Source organism: Bactrocera neohumeralis, chromosome 3 (genome assembly GCF_024586455.1).
Source record: "Bactrocera neohumeralis isolate Rockhampton chromosome 3, APGP_CSIRO_Bneo_wtdbg2-racon-allhic-juicebox.fasta_v2, whole genome shotgun sequence".
Classification (NCBI taxonomy): domain Eukaryota; kingdom Metazoa; phylum Arthropoda; class Insecta; order Diptera; family Tephritidae; genus Bactrocera; species Bactrocera neohumeralis.
In genome coordinates, this window is record NC_065920.1 from 72,947,204 (window position 1) to 72,968,487 (window position 21,284).

Below are 21,284 nucleotides of genomic sequence, written 5' to 3' on the forward strand. Positions count from 1 at the left end.
GAGGCAGATTTAGTAAGTTTTTTCAAACTATGAAAAGCAATGGGTACATGACTTTGCGAGATGTGAGTGCTTAGATGTAGAACGCAGAAGATTTCAATTAATTGAGATTCAAACGTAAGTATTACTCTTAAGAGATACATTCGCTAGAAGGAAATATATTACGAAGGGACCACATATAATATTGTGAACTAAACTCTTATGCTAAGTCGACTGGGTCTATTTTCCTGAGATGAGGAATCAACTTTACTCTGAAGATGAAATATTTGAAAATAAGTGGAATTATATTCAGGTGATATTTCTGAATCTCTTAATTCGAGCTCTGAAACGCTGTTTGTCACAGATATTCCAAAGACTTTTGATCATAGTCAAGTCATCACAGCGACATATGAGTTAATATTCGAATCTAAAAGAATCTAAAACAATTAGACCTACGATTAACTTCCAAGGGCTTACGAGAGACAAAAAAAGAACCTAAGATACTGACTTACGGAATCTTATACTGTAGCTTTCTAATCTAAAATAATCAATTCCGATCTGACCTTCGGGATTTGCAAATCGGAACGAATTGAAATTTTAAATAGAGAAGTCCATAGTCTGTAGATCGTAGTCAACCCATCACAGCACCACATGACTTCATGGTCAAATCCAAATAAAGATAAGACAGTTTGTCCTAGTCCCAACTTCAAGGGACTTATGATAGACTCCAATACACACTAAGTTAACTCCAAGGAATTATTAAGTTATGGAATCCTATAGTGTAAATCAACATATCCAAGACGGAACTGACCTTAGACAGCCGCAATTCGAAAGAAATTGTCGTTTTTCATAGAGAAGCTAAGGATATGGAAGTCGTAGTCAACTCATCACAGCAATGACTTCACGGTAGAAGCTAGGCAAAGACTTAACTTTTAAGTTCTTACAAGAAAATCCCAACAGAATATAAGCTCACCATAAATTCAGCTCTAACATACGGAATTCTATAACTTTTGCTATAACTTTCTCACCCAAAAACCAAGCTGGAACTATTTAAATGTAGTTTGGCGCTACCTCTCTCACCTGTCCTACCTAATAGAGTAACAACTAAAGTGGCTTTCATTATCCCAACCTGAATCGTATAGTCAAGTTCTAAAACAAAAATACATTAGTATTCCTTAATCCAACCCACCAAAAACTACCTAAAATACCGAAAGATAACCACTTCTACTTACAAAATGAGTATTTAATAAGGAAAACGTTTACAGTTACGAAAAATAATATTTTCTGAAATATTTTCCTGTTAAAAAACATGCTCAACAAATGTGGGTTAGCCTAGGTCCGAAGTATGTGCTTTTTAAAGCGTCAACCCACCTTCGGTAGCTGCAATTAAGTTTACGAAATTACACTGTTTATAGCTCAATTTCGAAAAGTACACTGCTGTCAGACCTTCGATTTATTGCTCAATTGTGCCCCTATTTGTTATCTCAATTTCGCAACACACATTTATTTTAACAACCTCAATATATTTATTACTTTTTCACACACACACATGCACACATATACTCATACTCACGCGCACACATGAACGATGAACAACGAAAAGGAGCAAACGCCAACGCCAAAGGAAAGTGATAACAGCGACACACCACAGGTTCATCGCGTCGAGGGCGGTCTGATATTCACGCGTCCTAATTTGCCCGCCAAGAAGGACGTACACATCGAGTTCATTGAAAAGGATAATGAGTAAGCGAAATCTCTAAAAATTTATTACCACACACACACTAAAGCAAACTAATAACACACATGTCCACACACACACATACATAAACTCACTTTGCACACATTTACACAATGGTTTATCCCTCGCTTGGCATGCAGAACACGCAATCTCATACGCAAGGCCATCGAACGCAATGACTTCCTCAACAACTACATGGACAAGGAGCGCAAGGAGATGGTCATCGATGCGATGGCGCCGACATTCTACAAAAAGGACTCTTACATTATACATGAAAATGATGAGGGTTCGGAAATTTATGTCTCCGAAACGGGTTACTTCGATGTGATCAAGGGTGGCAAGGTGGTGGGTAGTTTTGGGCCGACGACAGTATTCGGTGAATTGGCCATACTTTATAATGCTAATCGTTTGGCATCGGTTAGAGGTAAGTGCAATTCACAAATGACATGGTGGTGCCTAATGAGACGCAAATAATATCCTCACTTCTTCTTCTTCGTAGCGACGACAAATGCACGCGTGTGGAAAATCACACGTGAGACATTCCGTCAGATTATGGTGCTCTCCGAGTCAAAGGAACGGGATGAGAATTTAACATTTTTACGTGCGGCGCCATTTCTTAATGATCTATCGGATGCTGTGCTCAACAAAGTGGTGGATCTGCTGCAGCGGGTGAGTAGAAAGTATGGAGTATAGGGTCAATACAAAATTTTAACTTCCTTTGACGCACAGAAATACTACGAACCCAATGCCTGCATAGTGCGCGAAGGCGAGGTGGGCAATGAGTTCTTCATTATACGTGGTGGTACGGTGACTATCAAAAAGAAAAATGAGCAAAATGTGGAACGTGTGGTGGATCGACGGAAGCGTGGTGATTATTTCGGTGAACAAGCGCTTCTAAATGCTGACCGACGGCAAGCCAGCGTGTATGCGGATGCGCCAGGCACTGAAGTACTCAAGTTAGACAGAGAGTAAGTGAGCTTTAATTGAGCTTTTTGAGTTCACCAAATACATTTATAACATAAGAGCTTTCACGTTTTAAAAATTTTCACTTGAGCTTTCGGTCAGAGCTTTCTCGGTTTCATTGATTACATACCAGTGTTTATACCAAAGAGTCAGGCGCTGAAGGGTTCAAATTAGTAAGCAAGCTTTCAATTGAGCTTTTAGATTTCAGCAGACACAATTATATTCAAAAGCTTTTCGCAGTTTCAAAATTTCACATGAGCTTCGGTAAGAGCTTTCATGGTTTATTGAATTCATAATGTACTAGATCTGATACTCCAGGAATAAAGAGCTTAAATTGAACAGAGAAAGAATGTGCTTTCACTTAAGCTTTTAATAATGAGCTTTCAGGAAATAAATTTTCATACCAATAGCTTTCGGGGTTTATTAATAGTCACTTGAGCTTTCACCAGATAGTTTTTTTATGAGTATTGAGGATTTTATTAGAGCTTTTAGTGAGAACTTTTACCAGATATATCTTAAAGCTTTCATTTATATATTTTCCTTTAGCTTTCAGTTAGAGCTTTCACCAGATAATATTTGTTAAGAGCTTTTATCAAATAAATTTTGATTCTAATTGTCTTCGGGGCTTATTAATTTTCACTTGAGCTTTCATCAAATAAATTTTGTACGTGTTTTAACGATTTAAATAGAGCTTTCGATAACAATTTTTATCAGATACATCTAAGAGCTTTTATAGTTTGTCAAATTTCTTAATCTTTCGGTTGGAGCTTTCACCAGATGAAATTTTTTAAGAGCTTTGTCAAAAACACTTGAACTTGCGGTTAGAGCTTTTATCAAAAGATTGTTTATTTTAAAGTTCAAGCTTTTAATGTGTTCTTAAATATTATTAGTCTAGTTAACCTAGTGAAAGTTTGATACTTTAAGCTTTCTATTTACATCTAAGAAATGGTCTCTTATTTTCATGAGCTTTCACCGCCTTCCATTACTCAATTCATTTAGTTCATTTCATTTAATAAAAATAAACAGTTTTTCTTAAAAACTTACAAAAATATCGACGTTTTTAACCAACAGAGCTTTCATCAGCTATCTCGGCACTATACCACAGCTGCGCGAGAAGCCCGAGGAACGTAAATCGGCCGAACGAAAGCAAAGCACACGACAATCCGAATTTGACAACGAATACGCACACATACAGCTAACTGATCTGAAAAAGGTAGCAACATTGGGTGCTGGCGCTTTCGGTTGTGTGGATTTGGTGACGTACAATGATAAAACTTTCGCTTTGAAAATCATCAAAAAAATCGATGTAATCAAACAGGACCAGGTAGAACATGTTTACAGCGAAAAACATGTCATGATGAAGTGTCGTAGCTCGCCGTTTATTATTGAGTAAGTTGTAATCTACATTACATTGAAGTTTTTGAGCTTACATTATTTACTTTTTTTAGGTTATATAAGACTTTCCGCAATGAAAAATTTGTTTACTTTCTAATGGAAGCTTGTATGGGTGGTGATGTTTGGACGGTGATGTCACAGCGCCGCTTCTTCGATGAGCGTACCGCCAAATTCATTGCCGGTTGTGTGGTGGAAGCTTTTGACTTTTTACACTCACACAATATTATTTATAGGGATTTGAAGCCGGAGAATTTAATGTTAACGACGGATGGGTATTGTAAGTTGGTGAGTTATGGAACACTTTAGTACTGTAAGAAGAACATAAAAAACTTACTTTCGAACTCACTTCAAAGGTCGATTTCGGCTTCGCCAAGCACATACCGCCCAATCAAAAAACGAACACCTTTGCCGGCACACCCGAATATGTCGCACCAGAGATCATTTTGGATCGTGGTCATGATCGCGCCGTCGACTATTGGGCGCTGGGCATATTGATATTCGAATTGCTTGTGGGTAAAACACCATTTCGTGGACAAAATCAAATCAAAATTTACCAGCAGATATTGGGCGGCATTGACGTCATACAAATGCCCTCGAAGATACCGCGTTCAGCACAGGGACTCATTAAGCATTTATGTAAGCAATTGCCGGCTGAGCGCCTGGGTTATCAGCGACGCGGCATTTTAGATATTAAGCGGCATAGGTGAGTGTTGGGAATATGAAAAATGATAATCTTATAAAAAATTATTCGCCTGCAGTTGGTTTGACAATTTGGATTGGAATAAGTTGAAATACAAGCAATTGCCGTCACCGATAAAGCGACCCATCACATGCAATACTGACCTGCAGTACTTTGGACCAGCTGGTGTGGAGAATGACTATGATCCGCCCGATGAAACGAGCGGTTGGGATATTGATTTCTAAAGAGCGCAAGCAATGTCAATATTTTTTCGAAAAAGCAATTTATATGTTACATAATTAAAGTTAGAATAAAATTATTTACAATTATTTTTAGATGTAAATTATAATTATTAATGTTTAAGCGACTTATTTTGACAAAACTTCTTTATAATTTTGTGTATATTTTAGACAGACTCTAACGCTCGAGCCAAATTAGTTAGATATTTTATAAAAATTGAGACAAAAAAATTTAATTAATCTATTTACATGTGTAGATTGATAAACAAATACTTGCCTGGTGAAGAAAATTGTCTTATGATAACGTGAAATAACGGTATATTTTTGGAAATAAAGATTCACTGATATTAGAAAAGCATATATGTATATTGAAATACTGATTTGTAAAATCTAAGCTGCTTAGGTTAAATTAGGTTAGGTTAGATTAGGTTAAGAGGTCGATTGAAACAGGTATCTCATTTAAACAGCTCCCAACGCCGTCCGTTATGTTACCCAGAAACTCTTATTTTTGAGATCATATAAGCCTTACAAAGAGATAAAGCGCTTTGAGCATAGCACAAATTTGTTGAGATGTCTAATGTCATTTGTGGCTATATCTTCTGGCATAATAGACCTAAGATCGCGGTGCTTTCCTCGTTTATCAATCAATATCTACTGTTTCGCCGAGGTAAGATACGAAGATGTTTCAGCCTCACTCTTGCAAAAGCTGAACAATGCAGCTGAAAGTGCCTGCATGTTCTCACCTCACACTTCTCTATATAACTTTGACAACTAGCGATTTGAGTTCCTACAATGCCACAATAAAACCTCCTGCTGTTTGTGAAATACGAGTGTGAGCCGTTAAGTACTTACTCTCACTCTCCGATGGTGACTTCAAGGTCATCAGTGTTGGCTACTTTAAGAGAAATTTACTATTATCTAATACATACAATCCCATTTACGAATATCTGCTCATAGTTTTATTTCGACCGCGTGAGGAAGCGACTGGATACGTATTTAAAAAATATGGTTACAGAAATATTTCAGACGGTGAATGGATTTTTGCTGTTGGAAGAAAAATGTCTATTGGATGATGGCTACAATACGCAAGGTATGTAGGGAGAGTAAGCAACTCCAGAGACGGCGTGGCTCTAATCATTAATATCACAATTTAATCACAATAAAAAGGCCATTAAAAAGGTACATCTACTTTGATCACCCGGTACCAAACTAGATATTTGAAAACTGTGCTGCATTTGCTCATTCTGGACCGTGAGACCACTCCACAGGAAACCGAAGAAGTTTCGGAGTTATATGATGGCTGTCAGGGAAACATTAATCTACTAGTACACACAAAAGACCAAAAAGCAATCGATATAGTGAGTTTGACTCGTCGAATTTGTTTCAAAGAAAATGCATGCTATTAGCATGAAAACTGAGGGCTACCTTTTTTTGAGATTCAAATATTTCCATAGCCAAATTGACTGATTTTTGAATTTTATCTTAATGAGAAGAGAACACTCAAAAGGAATATCATACAGATATGCCGAAAATATGTATACTTTTCAGTTAGTTTAAAGAAACTGGAGCATCGTTGGAAATAAGCGTATCGAACTAATAGGAGACTATGTTGAGAAATAAGTCGACATTTTTAGAAAGCTTTCGTTTTTCCTTTATAGACTTAGGATTTATCGAAACTCATATTATTAGAAATACCTGTTAATATTAATTTTCTAAAAAGCCTCAAAGCGCTGAAAACTTTACCTAAAACCGCTTGTGAATTGCAAAAACAATCGATTTTTTATTTTCATTTGTATGCTTAAAAATATTCTCCAAAAATGTGAAATCGATGAGGGAACATCTTCAGAGATGTGAGCGTATTTACAAGAATTTTATAAGTTACTGTAATCGGTTTCCAAAACTTTTGCAGTGTTTCGCTCAAAATGCTGTTTTGAGGGTCATTGAGAAAACCGAAGCTGTTGGATCGATTGATTTGAAATTTTCTAACGATCCTCTAAAATATATTTATCAGGTTCTAAATGAAAGAATAAGATTTTATATAATAACTTAGATATAGGTTAATTTCAAGTGGACACATGAAAACACATTTTTAAGTTCACAGTTCATTTTGAATTTTGTATCAAGTTCTGCGTTTTCGTCGATATTTTATTAAAATGGGAAGAGAAAAACATTTAACGCCGGGAAAGAGAGCGCCATAGTACGGAGGAGTAAATTCGATCCTTTTAAGTCAGTCAGAGAAATTATGATGGAAGTTAATGACGAATATGGAGTGGTCGTGTCCAGAAAGCTTGTTGGAAGACGAGTGAAAGAAGCTCAAGTTTTTGAACAAATTAGCAGGAAGAAATGACTGCTGCCAAAACGCTACATTAAAAATCGACTGGCATTTGTAAAGGTTCTGTAGACCTACCAGCACAATTTTGGAGAAACGTGCTTTGGAGCGACGAAACCAAGATAAATGAAATGGGTTCAGATGGAAAAATATTTGCACAACGTCAAGCCCTTAACTCCATGTAGGTATACCAAAAAAATAATTAAGCATGGCGGTGGAAGTATCTTGCACTGAGGCGCATTTTCATTGCACGGCATCGAGCCAATTGTTCGAATAAATGGTAAAATCGACCGGTTTCAGTATTTGGATATACTAAAAAATAAACTGAAGCCATGGGTATTTGAATACATGTCCATAGACTGTACATTTATGCAAGGCAATGATTCGAAGCACACCGCGAAGGTAGAAAAGCATTGACTCGACAATGAAACAATTGGAATACTGGATTGGGCTGCGCTAAGTCCAGATCTGAATCCAATAATAGAAAATATAGAATGATATCAAGACCAAAAAGAAGCAAAAAGTTCAAAAGTTTTGAAGATTTATGTGCCGAAATTGAGAAGGCTTGGTGTTCAATCCCAAAGGAACGATGTCGAAAAATAATGGACAGCATGCAGCGAAGATGTGAAGGGGTGATTAAAAATGGTGAATATAGTACAAAAAACTAACGAAGTGTTCATAAAATTGTGGTATATAAACGGATAATAACTTTATTTATATTTCCAAAGCCCAAAAAAAATTCAGTAATAACGCGTTTTTTGTGACTTTCCAGTAAATACATACAAGGTGTGTTCCAAAGTAAACAGGACTTAAAAAAAACAGAACAAATTGTTTTTTCGGCAAAATCAATTTATTTTATTAAAAATAGTCTTCTTCTGCTTCAAAACAGCTTTTTGCTTGGTCCAAAAGCATGTCGAACGAGTGTTTTAGCTCGTTGGCCGGTATGGCCGCCAGTATGCCGGTGCAAGCTATTTGAAAGGGTTCTACGTGTGCATAACGCTTTCCTTTCATGGGCAAATGCATTATCAGGTGAATACGGGGAATGGTTAATGGTTAAAATGTGATTTTGGTCAAATAATCGGTCACAAGCATCGATCGATTCTGAACAATTTTTGGTCGTAAGCGCAAATGTTCGGTCCAAATGCGATAAATCCATGTTTTGGAGTTGTTCAATTCCATTTCCATGAATTTCAATGACGATTTCGGCTGATTTTTGATGAATTCACACACAGTTTTGGTGGAATTTCCGGTGATCACGGATTTTGATTGGCCCACATGTTAATCGTCATTTATGACCTTATGACCTCACGACCACTTTGAAAACCTTGAAACCACTCGTGTACTCTGCTACGGGATAGGCAATCATCGCCATAAACTCAATTGAAACGTTTCGATAAAAGTTTTACCAATTTTAAAACAAAATTTAATGTTAGCTCTTTGTTCGAAGCTCATTTTCGCACCGATAACACAAACATACTGACACTTAAAACGCAATAACTTCACTTCCAATCAATGAAATGTCATGAAATTCTAACTAGACAATCGATAAAGATAGCAAATTCTAACGCAGCAGTCGACATATAGATGACGATGGCTAAATTCAAAAAATCCTGTTTACTTTGGAATGCTCCTTGCATAACCCCATAATTGCCAGTTGCATACAACTTTTCGCAACACAGCCAAGTCACGCTTTTAGAGCTAATAATCTAATTCACCTATTAGCCCCGGTAAATACCATTATTAATACAATAATAAGCTAACAATATAAGCGGCGCATGAAAACTACAACAATAGTCGCATATCGTACAAAGCCAGCCGCATATCCTTTCGAACAATATATGAACATATCCACATACAAATGTATAGGTGTGTACATATACATGACAACAAAGGTCCTTAGTGCCATATGCAACTATTAACACAAACATTGTTGCAGACGCGCTTTGTATAGCAACACGCATGCAGTGAAACACAAATGCCGCTTGCAACAAAGTGTTGCATGTCGCATTACAAAGCCAACAGGCACACATACAAAAGCGCAGCGACAAGTCACGTGTTATGTGCAACAATTATGCCGTCAGCAACAGTAGCAGCGAGCTGAAAAAGCAACAAAAGCAAAAACTTGTAACGAAGCGGCGCAACAATGGCAGCATGGCTGTGCAGGCAAATGGCACGAAGGCTTGTAGAACAATAAGAAACAAGTTTTTATATGTAAATAGGCATTTTTATGCTTATTCACACCGGAGCTTAAATGCAATTGTGGCTGTGCAACGCTGAACTTTTTGTTGCCAATGTCACTGCAGCGTGTTGCCATTCGACGGCGTTGTGGCAACAAAAAAGTGGTCATAATAATAATAATAATAAACAGCGGAAAAAGTCATAGTAATAACAAGTTTGTAAATGAGTTTGGGTATATTTATATTTGTATGTGGCTTGAAAATATACAAATATTCAGAATACAGTGAGAGTTGACCGCCGTGGACCCCGAATAATTTATCGGAGAGATTGCTGAGCAGTCATCTATTCAATAGAAATGTTCTGAAAGCTTCGACATCCGATAATATATTTATACCCTGAATAGTGCATATTAAGTTTGTCACGTTGCAATGTCGGAAAACCTATAAAGTATAGATCTGTATAACTGTTCAACGTGACAGGCTTTGTGTGCAGCCAAAGCATACTGTGTCAGCTAAATAGAGCTTTGAGTCAATACGTAGATAGTTGAATATCTGGCATACGAACACTATTTGTGTTGCTTACAGTAACTTAAAACATTTTTCTTGGCCAAAAAATGGAATTAAATCGTCAATATTTTCGCGCCATTGTTTTCCTACAACTTTCTTTCGTAGATCATCTCAGCAAAAGTGCATCTAAATAGACCTTTGAGTCAATAGGTTGCTTTTTATATTTCGGGATTTGCCAAGCCTAGTTTACCAATCTGGCAGCTCTCAACCTTATCGTAAAGTTTGACATTTTTACTCAGAACCTTTCAACATACGAGCGCTGTTTGTGTTGCTTACAGTAATTTAAAATATTCTTCTCTACCAAAAATGGAATTAAATCGCAAACATTTTTGCCCGATTTTTTTTTCAACAGCATAAAATCAGTTTTTGCTCCTATCGAGAGATAGAGACAACTATAGGCATTAGTGGGAACAGCATACATTCAATATTGCATATACTTTTACCTGTAAACTGGTCGGGAGAAATGTTAAAAAAATACATCAGACGACTGCAACGGCTGAAGATGGATCACTTTTCACCACGATAATGCAAAATGTTGTTGTTGTAGCGGCATAAAATATTCCTAAAGTAATTTCTAGGAATGGTGCCGAGTTTACTGTCGGGCCGAGCCGATAAAAATCCGGGTCCATTCCGATTACTTAGATCCGACTGTCGTGCAAACAGGAACAATGCAAACTCTCTCACATCGACTGATGCAACTGCATTTTTGTGTACTCAAAACATCAATTTAAGGAGTCATCCACCGTAAATTCTTCTTTTTACTTCCATACCTAACAACTAAAATAATAAGTCAACGTTTTGAAATAGCTGAAGAGGCATTTGATGCGTTCATAACGCATGTTTAGGAGATACCTCAATCAGAGTGGCAAAAGTGCTTCGAAAATTGCTTCAAACGCAAGCAAAAGTATACAGCTTTCAATGGAGAATAGTTTGAAAAACAGCAAAGCGAATTTAGATATTAAAATTTATTTTGGTCTCTAATCCCGCATTGCGTATCAGGCTGCAGAGAGATGTTTAAAAGCTTAATCTAGAGCTGCTGATTCGAAAAGACTTCGCAAAATCACATTATGCCGCCATGCGTTATTTTACAGTAATCTCAATATTTTTCTTCTTCTCTCTTCTCTCACCGACCTGACAGCAAAAATATAAAAATTATTAAATTATTCCCATTTTTCTTTACACCACATTTTTAAAAACGTCCAAATTTACAACTTTAAGTACACAACCTTGTACTCATTTTCCAAACCGGAAGCGGAACTACAACAATCCATTGATTTTCCGTTAAAGTACCTCTGCTGGTATTTAATTATGCTGTCGCATAAGTTTGGCACAATTGCATAAGGAAATGTATGGTACTACAGGGAAATGAATATTTACAAAAGCAAAAACAACGAAAAAAACTGAAAAATAAATTTACATCATGTACGCGTATATCATTATGCATTATGAGCGGCGAATATGTGACATTATTATTAACACAAAGCGAACTTTTCCAGCTGTGAAGTGGCTGTGAACTACTGAGAAATAAACGCAAAAAATAAAATCATAAATGAGAGGAGAAAATAATTTTGCATATTATGCAAAGTGCTCCACTCTGTGACTGACATTGAACTCGTCATGCACTGGGTATATGAAAATACATATATTATTTGTTCTATATGCCATTAAATTTGCAATTTTGTTAATATGTATATTAGGTTTTTTTTTTTTGTTTTAACTATTAATTTTTTTCAATCTCATCATGAAATTTCCTTGGAAATACCCCAAAAAAAAAATTCCTTGAAAATTTTAGCCTTAATATTAACTTAATTTTATTAACAAAAAGGTTCAAGAAATCTAAACCAGAAATTCGGCAAGGCGTTAAATGGTTTTTAAAAAATCTATGAAAATTACATACAGCCTTGAAAATACACTATCAATCGAGATTTTTTTGAATCTTTAAAATTTGTCATTTAAATTTTTTCTATAACTATTTTAAAATAGCTTACCTCGCTTGAGTTTCGACTTTGTTGCAGACTTTTGCATATCAAAGCGATGCCATAAAATACCTCTGACCTGTAGGGATTTAAAGATAAAAACTCACGATTGTAGTGTATTTTCTATGGAAAATTTTTACAGGCCTTGGTCCAGTTCTTAATGAAAATATTTAGGGCTAAAATTTAAAGGGAAATTTTTTTAGTGCTTTTACAAAGAAATTTCGTGACGGGACTGAAAAATTTTGTGCACCTTTTTGGCAATTTGTGATTACCATGCCAATAGAAATTTTCGTCTTTTGCAGCAAACCAATCAGACACCCATTTTTCGACTTCTGCGTAGAAATCGAAGTCCAGCTCAGCAAATCCGTGTTCCATCGACTGAAAGAAAAGTAAATCAGAAGGAGCCTAATCTGGTGAATACGGCGTGTGGGGTGTCAGCTCTCAGACAAGTACTTTGATTGTATCTTCAACCGATTTTGCTTTAGACGCAACTGCATTGTAGTGTAAGAAAACTACTTTTCCGTATCTTCTGACCCATTCTTGTCGTTTTAGAAACAACGCACTGTTCAAATTAATCAATTGCTTTCAGTAGCGATTATTATTAACAGTTTCACCAGTTTTTAGAAGCTCATGATATACCACACTCTTCTAGTCCCATCAAACACTAAGCATTGCCTTCTTACCGAAGCGCTCTGTTTTTTCAGTCGTTGTTGATCGTTATTCCGGATTAACCAATGGTTTTTTCCGTTTAGGATTCTTAAACGAAATTCATTTTTCATCGCAAGTGACAATTCGATGCAAAACTTTTTTTTTCATGTCCTTGCAACAGAATTTCACAAGTGTTTTTTCGGTTTTACATTTGTCTTTCATTGAATTCAAGTGACACACATATTCCACCCATTTGGATCTTTCCCATCGCTTTCAAACGGTCAGAAATTGTTTGTTGTGTAACATTTTAGATGACTTCCATTTGCTTTTGACTCATGTGACTCAAGGTATTACTTGCAGTTCGGCCTCTTCAAACTCTGTAGGTGGTCTTTCACGTTCTCCTTTTTCTCTTATAAAAATCATTATCTCTGAATCGTTGCAACCATTTTTGGTATGATACTTCTGATAGAGAATGATCAGCAAATGCCACGACAAGCATTCGATGCGACTCTGCAGCACTTTTCTTCAAATGCAAATAAAAAATTAATGCTTCCCGCAAGATTCCTTAGATTTGATTCATACTAAACATTTTTTTTTTTTGAACAATTATCCACGGAAATGATTACCAAATCGGAAAATTTTTTTTCAACTACTTCAGTCTGCAATTGGAAGAATTTTGGATGAATACTATGCAAAGCTACCTAAACAATTTGTATAATTAATATTGAGTTGACCAGACATTCACCATGCGCCAAATCTGAGAAAAGACCCTTGAAAAAAAGATAGACACACCACACCTCTTCCTCTATTTCAAAGCTGCTTTTGACAGCCTTTATACCGCTATGTCTGAATTTGGCATCCCTGCAAAACTAATACGGCAATGTTAACAACTCTCTATCGTGTGACTTTTCTATCTACTCCTGTAGAAACTAATTCGCATCACTGTTAACAGTCATAACTTGGAAGTCGTAGGTAATTTCGTCTATCTTGGAACCAGCCTTAACACCAACAACAACGTCAGCCTCGAAAACCAACGCAGAATAACTCTTCGCCAACAGGTGCTACTTTGGACTGAGTAGGCAATTGAGAATTAAAGTCCTCTCTCGACGAACAAAAACCAAACTTTATAAGTCACTCATTATTCCCGTCCTGCTATATGGTGCAGAGGCTTGGACTATGACAACAACTGATGAGTTGATGTTGCGAGTTTTCGAGAGAAAGGTTCTGGGGCGTATGGACGTAAACAATACAGCTCTGAATATATTCGACGCAGTACCCGCCGGGGGAAGCAGAGGAAGAGGAAGACATCCACTCCCTTGAAAAGATCAGGTGGAGAAGGACCTGGCTACATTTGGAATCTCCAATTGGCGCCAAACAGCGAAAAGAAAGAACGACTGGCGCGCTGCTGTAAAATCGGCTAAAACCGCGTAAGTGGTATGAATGAATAGTTTCGGAAAAATAATACCGGTTCTACAGTATAAAGATTGTATAAAATCGTAAGAGCTTAGCGAGCGCTGGTGATCTACTAGCATAGTGGTAAAATACTACTGCCTGATTAATATCATATATTGAAATATAATAACTAAATATTTTTAGTTTCTTAATAATGTAGCAAAAGCTTCCTACGGATAGTTTCGGTTCTTACAGTTAGACACATACAGGTTTAATATTTATTAAGCTCTCAAAGTAGGAGATATCGGTAACGTATCGTAAGGTAACTTTTTGTGAGCAGATACAAGTATTTCTAGATAACGTGAAGCTGGTTATGGTAACTCATTCGGGTGACTTTCGAAAAATTTATTATTCCAACGCTCGTATAGTTTAGCGCTCAGGTTGTTATAGGGAAAATTTTAGTAGAGACTTCAGCAGTTGGTTGTGTATACCTAGAACTAAAGATGTTTTCGCTTTAGTTTCGGTTGCGTCGAACGAGTTTTCAACGTTTCTTTATGAATTCTTTGCAAAAATGATAATAGGTTTTCGCACATATTGTTAGAGTTTTTAATACTAAATAGCTGGCTCGTCTGAGTAAAATTTGAGGAAAATTGCTAATGGAATACTTCGGATCCGCTCAGCAATACTTTTGAGTAAATTCTCCTCCCAATAATCAGTGAACATTAGGGTTAAGTTCATGTAGGCTTACTACTACTTTGGTGTTTCATTTGACATCTCTTTTAATTATTTTTGTTTTGTTAGACTGAATATCCATATAACCTCCTACTTGCCTTACTTTTTTCAGCTTCTGCTGCCTGCCTCAACACATTATAAGTCATGACAAAAAGCCTTTGTTTCTGCATTTAAGTGCCTTTTCGTGTCACATTCACCTTTGAACTAACTTGACTTAGGCAAAAACTGAGTACTACAAGTACTTTCAGCTAAAATGCTGCTGTAACCTTGCTTTTTCAAAGCAGTCCTTAGCTTTAAACTGATATCGTTTTAAGTGCGCATTATCAAACTTAGCAACTCGGCTGTAAACGCGCCGCTCAATGGAATTTCAACATAAATTTTCATTTTGAAACTTTTAAGAAAAACAACAACAACAATAGTTTATATTTCATGCTCATTATCAATCACAAACTTGCGAGCAAATTACAAAACTTGCAACATTTTATGGATGCGCCTGGCAGCCATGTTTTGTAAATATATATAAATATGTATATATATATCTGTGTATATGTATGTAAATATACTCCACATTTGTGCATAGCTTACGCAACCAGCCATCAGGCACAAGTTATGGAAATCTTGTGAATACCGCAAACGAACATTAAATAGTTGCCGCAGACGCTCGACATTAATTACTAGTTTGGCGTGTGAGAGCTAGTGAGGGAGAATGAGAGAAAGAGTGTGTTTGCAAAGTAACTGTTTTCTACTTGTCTATGCTTCTACTTTGATGTTTCATTATTGTGTAAAGTTTTCTAAAAGACTTCTATTATGTTATGCTGCGTTAAAGGTCAGCATGCGCCTGAAAGCATGCATTGTCTTCAATAACAGCTATAAAAACAATGACGCTATCTATTTTGATTCTTCTTCTAACTGTTTATTAAGCAAAATAAGGCGACTAGAAGGATCGTGGGAAAAAATTTAAAGAAGCACCAAAAATATACCGTTATTATGTTATTATTGCACAGGCTTACTTTTAAGCTTGCGCTTTTGAAGTAGGGCTTCCTGCTTAAGCATCAATTCAAGCGCCCAAAAGTATGCCAAACAATAGCCTGTAGAGTATCTCAAATAAAGAAAGATTTAGAATCTCAAAAGTACCTAGCAAGCGACTCTTAAAATAATTTTCGCGAAAAAAAAATCTCATCTGCTTATTATTGCCAATTTGTAAAATGTGGCAAATAAATTGTTTGTTGTTTTTGTTGTTTAATTAAAATTTGCCTTTGTGGGTTTTCGTATTTTTCTGCAAAATTTTAGCATTTTCGGGTTTCAATTTCGCAAGCAAACATCTACACAATTGCATAAACACTTTTCGCACACACTCAAGCATACACACACACACATATAACCATAACCATAACCATATTAACATAAGTTGCCTGCCATTTTCGAAGAATGAAATCTTCGCTCTGCCTGCTGGTTTCTCGCACTAATGAAATTCTCAACATTTTTGCCATTTCTGCTGCGGTCGCCGCCGGCAAGCTATTGTACGTATGTATATACCTACTTATAAGTTCTTATAAGTATGTGAGTATATTACACCGACTGCTAAGTGTACGTTTGTATGTGTGTGCCGTAGCGCCAACTCTTTATTTCATGCTTTACGCAATAAGTTTGGCTACTTTCGAAATTATTTTCGCATTGCCTCAAAGTTCATTGCAAAGTATATTGGTTTCTTTTATTTGAAAATAAATTCGCCCTTTTTCCACATTCTACTTTTCGATTTTCTCAGTTTCTGTGTTTTGCATTTCATTTTCCAGCTTTGCTGTAATTCTCTCCATTTTACACCACATACTTTTGCTTCACTTCGTTGCGTTACAATGGCGTTGAGGGTTTTTAATTTACAGTTAATTGCTGTCAGCAATATTAAGCACACTTTCGTGCGCCGAGGCTTTTCTATTTCTCCCTACAGTGTCGTAATGGTTGCAGGGTGCTTCGTAAAATTCACAATTTTCTTAGAATTGAGCATGGAGAGCATTTGCCTTCAAGTAGCAGATGGCTTTAATTAGTGGCTTTTTCATGGCAACAACGAAGACAACAAATATGCTTTTCTCGATCGGTTGACTTGTGGTAGAGTTAGAAGTAAAAATATGGTAAAGTCGAAACAAAAATGTGGAAGAATTTTGTGCTTCAGTGAAGTGTATGGCTTGGCAAAAAAGTGCATTGAGAAGTTATTCTAGATGATACTTATACATATTTGTTGAAACATTGATTTATTTTACCATTAAAATAATATCTGATGCCGAATATGTCTAATTTTCTATTTTACAATGAATTTCATTAATCTCCGTTAATAATATCAAAAAAGTATAGAAACGGTACTTGAAAGACATCGTGTTGACATCAAATATTAATTTTAAATCCAATCCGCTCTTTTTGTACCAATAACTCCTTAAAGCAAGATCCCCTAAAAAAATATAATTTTAATAAAATTTGTTGCTTGTTTGGTAGGGTTAAGGGCACTGACCCTGCAGTATAGCACCCATCTAAGCAGAGAAAGTGCTTCTGAAACCAAAAATTCATGTCTGAAATCGAAGTAATGAAAAGAGCATTGGTTTATACTGGAATTCTTGCACTGAAAGTTCTAGTTCAAAAATGTCCAGATTTGGCCTTATTCTAATATGTAATGCAGTAGGAAAAAATAAGTTATTTAAAAATTATTTATTGTGTAGATTTTAGAAACAAAATAAAAAATTAATAACAAATTCATACTTAGAAAATTTCGATTTGACTTATGTATTTTCATTATGTACTTATAAGCCATAATATATAGCCATACTTATAGACTACTGTATTTTTGACCGAAATTCTACAATTTCCAGCACTTAGGATATCGAAATCTAAGATTCTCCAGTAACTATGATGAAAGGTAGTAAGATGACTGTTCATGAGATTTGTCAAGTGATCAAAATTGAATCGGACTGTGCCATTGAAATTGAGCGCGCAAATATAGTCCGTAAAACAATGTTCCTAGACTTTTACAACCTTTTTATGTTCGTGTGAAGTTCGTTGTTCATATGTTTGTCAGGTATTTATATACGGTGTGAAAGGTTCGTCTGGCGATTTTTCCAAGCAACAAAAATTAAAAAACGGGTTTTTGGGATTCCAACGAAATCTCGACTACGGAATCGTTAGAAATGTTACAAAATTATTTTGAGTAGTCTACTTTATCACAAAACCAAGTCTTTTAGGGATACAAATCATTCACTAAACGTCGTGAAGTCATCAAGAACTTGCACCATATGAATCGTCCATCCATCTCTGTTAAAGACAATAATATCGAAAAGTTTTAGAAACGATATTTGTATAACAACATGTTGGCATCAAAGAGATAGCAGATCTCAACATCTTTTATGAATCGACTTAACACATCTTGGTTAAAATTTTATCAATGTTTTGGTTAATATTTTGGATAATGTTTAGAGTGTCAATACTAGACAGGTATCAAAAGGCATAAATATTTGACAAATTTACGTCGGGTAAAGGTTGCAAAAGAGATGATTGGCAACTTTGCTTAGCACCCTACATTCATCAAACGCATCACTACTGCTGACGAGAAGTGATTTTATGAACATGTATAAAGTATGACCTCGAGTTGGCCAAATTAAAGCCACTTTAGATGAATGCTGGGATTGAAATCAATAACACACTGCAGGATAATAAAGCAGATATGGCCCAAGTATGATAAGAATAGAACCATGGGTTTATTACATAGGTTCGGGAATGGTATTTTCTGACTCACAGCTACTATAAAGGACCAATGGCCGTTTGGAGAACACCTGTCTTATGACAATATTTGCATGGCAGCAAGTTAAAAGGGAATAAAAAAACAGTTTTCCACAAAAAAAGGCATCCACTGAGAATGCCCAGATCTAACAGAAACTAGACACAGAATGCTTGGAATACATCAAGCAACAAACCTTGAATGGCTATCCACAAAATGCATAGTGGGCATAAGTAGTTTCAGTCAGAGCACTAAATGGTTTGAGCGCAAAGATGAAACGAGATAGCAAGGTTATAAGATGCGAAGATAGTGCATCAAAATGGCGCATCCAGGGGTAGCATTTCGAACTATATACCTATAACTAAAGAGAAAGAATGGTATCCTAAGTCATTGTAGCTGCGCTTTAATAACAAGCTATAAAGCATAGTATCATGGTCGTCTTCTTTTCTTTATATGTCAAAATAGCTGTAACTCACATTGATTTCATTGCTGAAAATACTGAATTTATGGAAGAATAAGTTTTATAATGACCCCTTGTAGCACCACTTGCTGGCTCGCAATTGGAAGACGGAACTGTCGAGATAAATATTGGGTATCAATGTCGTTTCAGTCGTATATCTCCCGTACTACAAATGACATTGTGTCACACTATATAGTGTTGGAAAGGTAAGATTTTAAGCTTCATTTAATAAAAAAATTAAATTCGGCGAATGTGAAAAAGTTACAGCTGTTCAAAAATTAATGAAAATAAAGAAGAAATTCGCAATATTTTGAAATTTGTGTATAAAAAAGCGAAGAATGCAAGCCACCAATGAAATTTGTGAAGTTTACGGAGACGGTGCTGTATCAGTTCGTGCGGCTCAACAATGGTTCGCTCGTTTCCCTTCTGGAAATTTCACCTTTGTTGACGCACCTCGCCTTTGTTGACCTTTCGTTGAAAAAGTCGACGAAATTATGGAAAAGACTGACCAGGACCGTCACATAAGCAGACATGGCATCACTAAGGAACTAAACTATCATCATCAAACGGTTTTGAACCATTTAAAGAAGGGTGGCTACAAAAAGAAGATCGATGTTTGGCTACCACATGAATTGTCTGTGAAAAATTTAAATGACCGAATTAACATCTGCGATTCTTTGCTGAAACGAAATGAAATCGAGTTTCTGAAGCGAATGGTAACAAGAGACGAAAAGAGGATCAAATAGAAAAATGTAGGAAAAAGATCATGGTGCAATCGTGATGAAGCACAACAAATGATCGCAAAGCCAGGATTGACGCCTCGGAAGGTTATGCTGAGTGTTTGGTGCGATTGGAAAGGAATCATTCACTACGAGCTGCTCCAGCCTGGTCGAACAATTGATCTTACATTTAACTGTCAAAAACTGATGAGATTGAAGCAAGCAATGGAAAAAAGACGGTCAGAACTGATTAACAGAAACGGTTTCGTCATCCATCAGGACAACGCTAGACCACACACATCTTTGATGACCCGGCAAAAACTGTGAGAGCTTGGCTGCGAAGTTTTGATGCATCTACCATATAGCGCTGATTTTGCACCATCGGACGAACATTTGTTTCGGTCAATGCAGAGCTCACTTGATGGAGTAAAGTTGGCTTCAAGAGATGCATGTGAAAATTACTTGTCCCAGTTTTTAGCCGAGAAACCAGAAAACTTATATACTGATAGATTTATGTCTCTAGCGAATAAATGGCAAAGTGTGGTCGACCATGTACCATTTTGGTTCATTAAAGTTCATAAAAAATATAAATAAATAAGTTGAAGTTTAATTAGAAATAATAATATGTTTATTTGAAAGATTATTTATACTTGATTATCCAATCTCAGTTGACAGTGGAAAACAAGAATGGGTACGAAATTCTTTAGTGAATAATAAGCGGGCGTAGTTTCTTAGGTTTTTCTTTTCTTCCAGACTTTTGGGATCATTTGTTCTTTCTTCGAGAAGCAGTGGAAAAATTATAATTATTTCCGGCCAATTTTTTTCCTTCATTTAGTCTCAGCGACCAGGAATATTCAGTTTTATAACTACAAAGAAGAAATAAACAATAAAAGCTTTTATTTTAATTTTCGGAAAATATTATCGAATAATTTTGCTTTATGTGTCTAACTGTTAACAATAGCAATTAGCTAAAAGTCCCCACATTTGTACGGCAACAGTGTAAAACAATTATTTGCGCCACACAATGAAATGCTACTTTCATTTTATAAATGCGCCGCAGGATAATGAGGGCACAGAGAAGGACCACAAGAAATTATGAAAAACTTTAAAATATTGTAATTAGATGACAGAGAAATCAAAGCACGAAAGAAATGTGGGTTCGAGTGAGCAAAATGCTGCCTCGAAGGAAATTAGCACAAATGAAGGCGAAGTGAGCTGAAAAAGGAAATGGAAATGAAGTAGAAGACTATTGAATATACTTTTAGAACATTTCCACAAAAGGTATTTTTCTTTGCTGCACGTGCAGAGCAAGGGAAGAAACTACGGAGTAAAAGCGAAAGAAAGAGAGTGAGAGCAAATAGTACTGCTGAAAAAATGAGCTAAAGTTATAGCAAATCGGTAATGAAACAAGCACAAACAAAGGTGGCATACTAAGCAGCAATGACAACTGCTTTCTGCAAGTGCCTGGAAGGATATGGACGAATGTAGCTCTGTGTGTGTAACTGTAAAGTTGTGCAAAAAAGTATATATGCGTCAA

General features: G+C 36.1%; 2 protein-coding genes across 6 annotated transcripts in view; one reads left to right on the plus strand and one right to left on the minus strand.

The window, feature by feature from the left end:
• LOC126752167 (cGMP-dependent protein kinase 1) overlaps window positions 1-5,350 on the plus strand; it is a 31,648-nt gene extending 26,298 nt beyond the window's left edge. For all 5 annotated transcript variants that reach the window (XM_050462773.1, XM_050462771.1, XM_050462772.1 and 2 more), the window contains exons 5-12: window positions 1,580-1,719; window positions 1,855-2,138; window positions 2,214-2,383; window positions 2,444-2,682; window positions 3,749-4,066; window positions 4,126-4,357; window positions 4,426-4,775; window positions 4,831-5,350. In XM_050462773.1, coding sequence (XP_050318730.1) covers window positions 1,580-1,719; window positions 1,855-2,138; window positions 2,214-2,383; window positions 2,444-2,682; window positions 3,749-4,066; window positions 4,126-4,357; window positions 4,426-4,775; window positions 4,831-4,996 — 1,899 coding nt within the window. In that variant the 3' untranslated portion in view covers window positions 4,997-5,350. The remainder of the gene's footprint in view (window positions 1-1,579; window positions 1,720-1,854; window positions 2,139-2,213; window positions 2,384-2,443; window positions 2,683-3,748; window positions 4,067-4,125; window positions 4,358-4,425; window positions 4,776-4,830) is intronic.
• The window catches only part of LOC126752165 (uncharacterized), a 565,185-nt gene that overhangs the window by 417,302 nt on the left and 126,599 nt on the right, over window positions 1-21,284 (minus strand). The gene's annotated exons all lie outside the window — the stretch shown is intronic.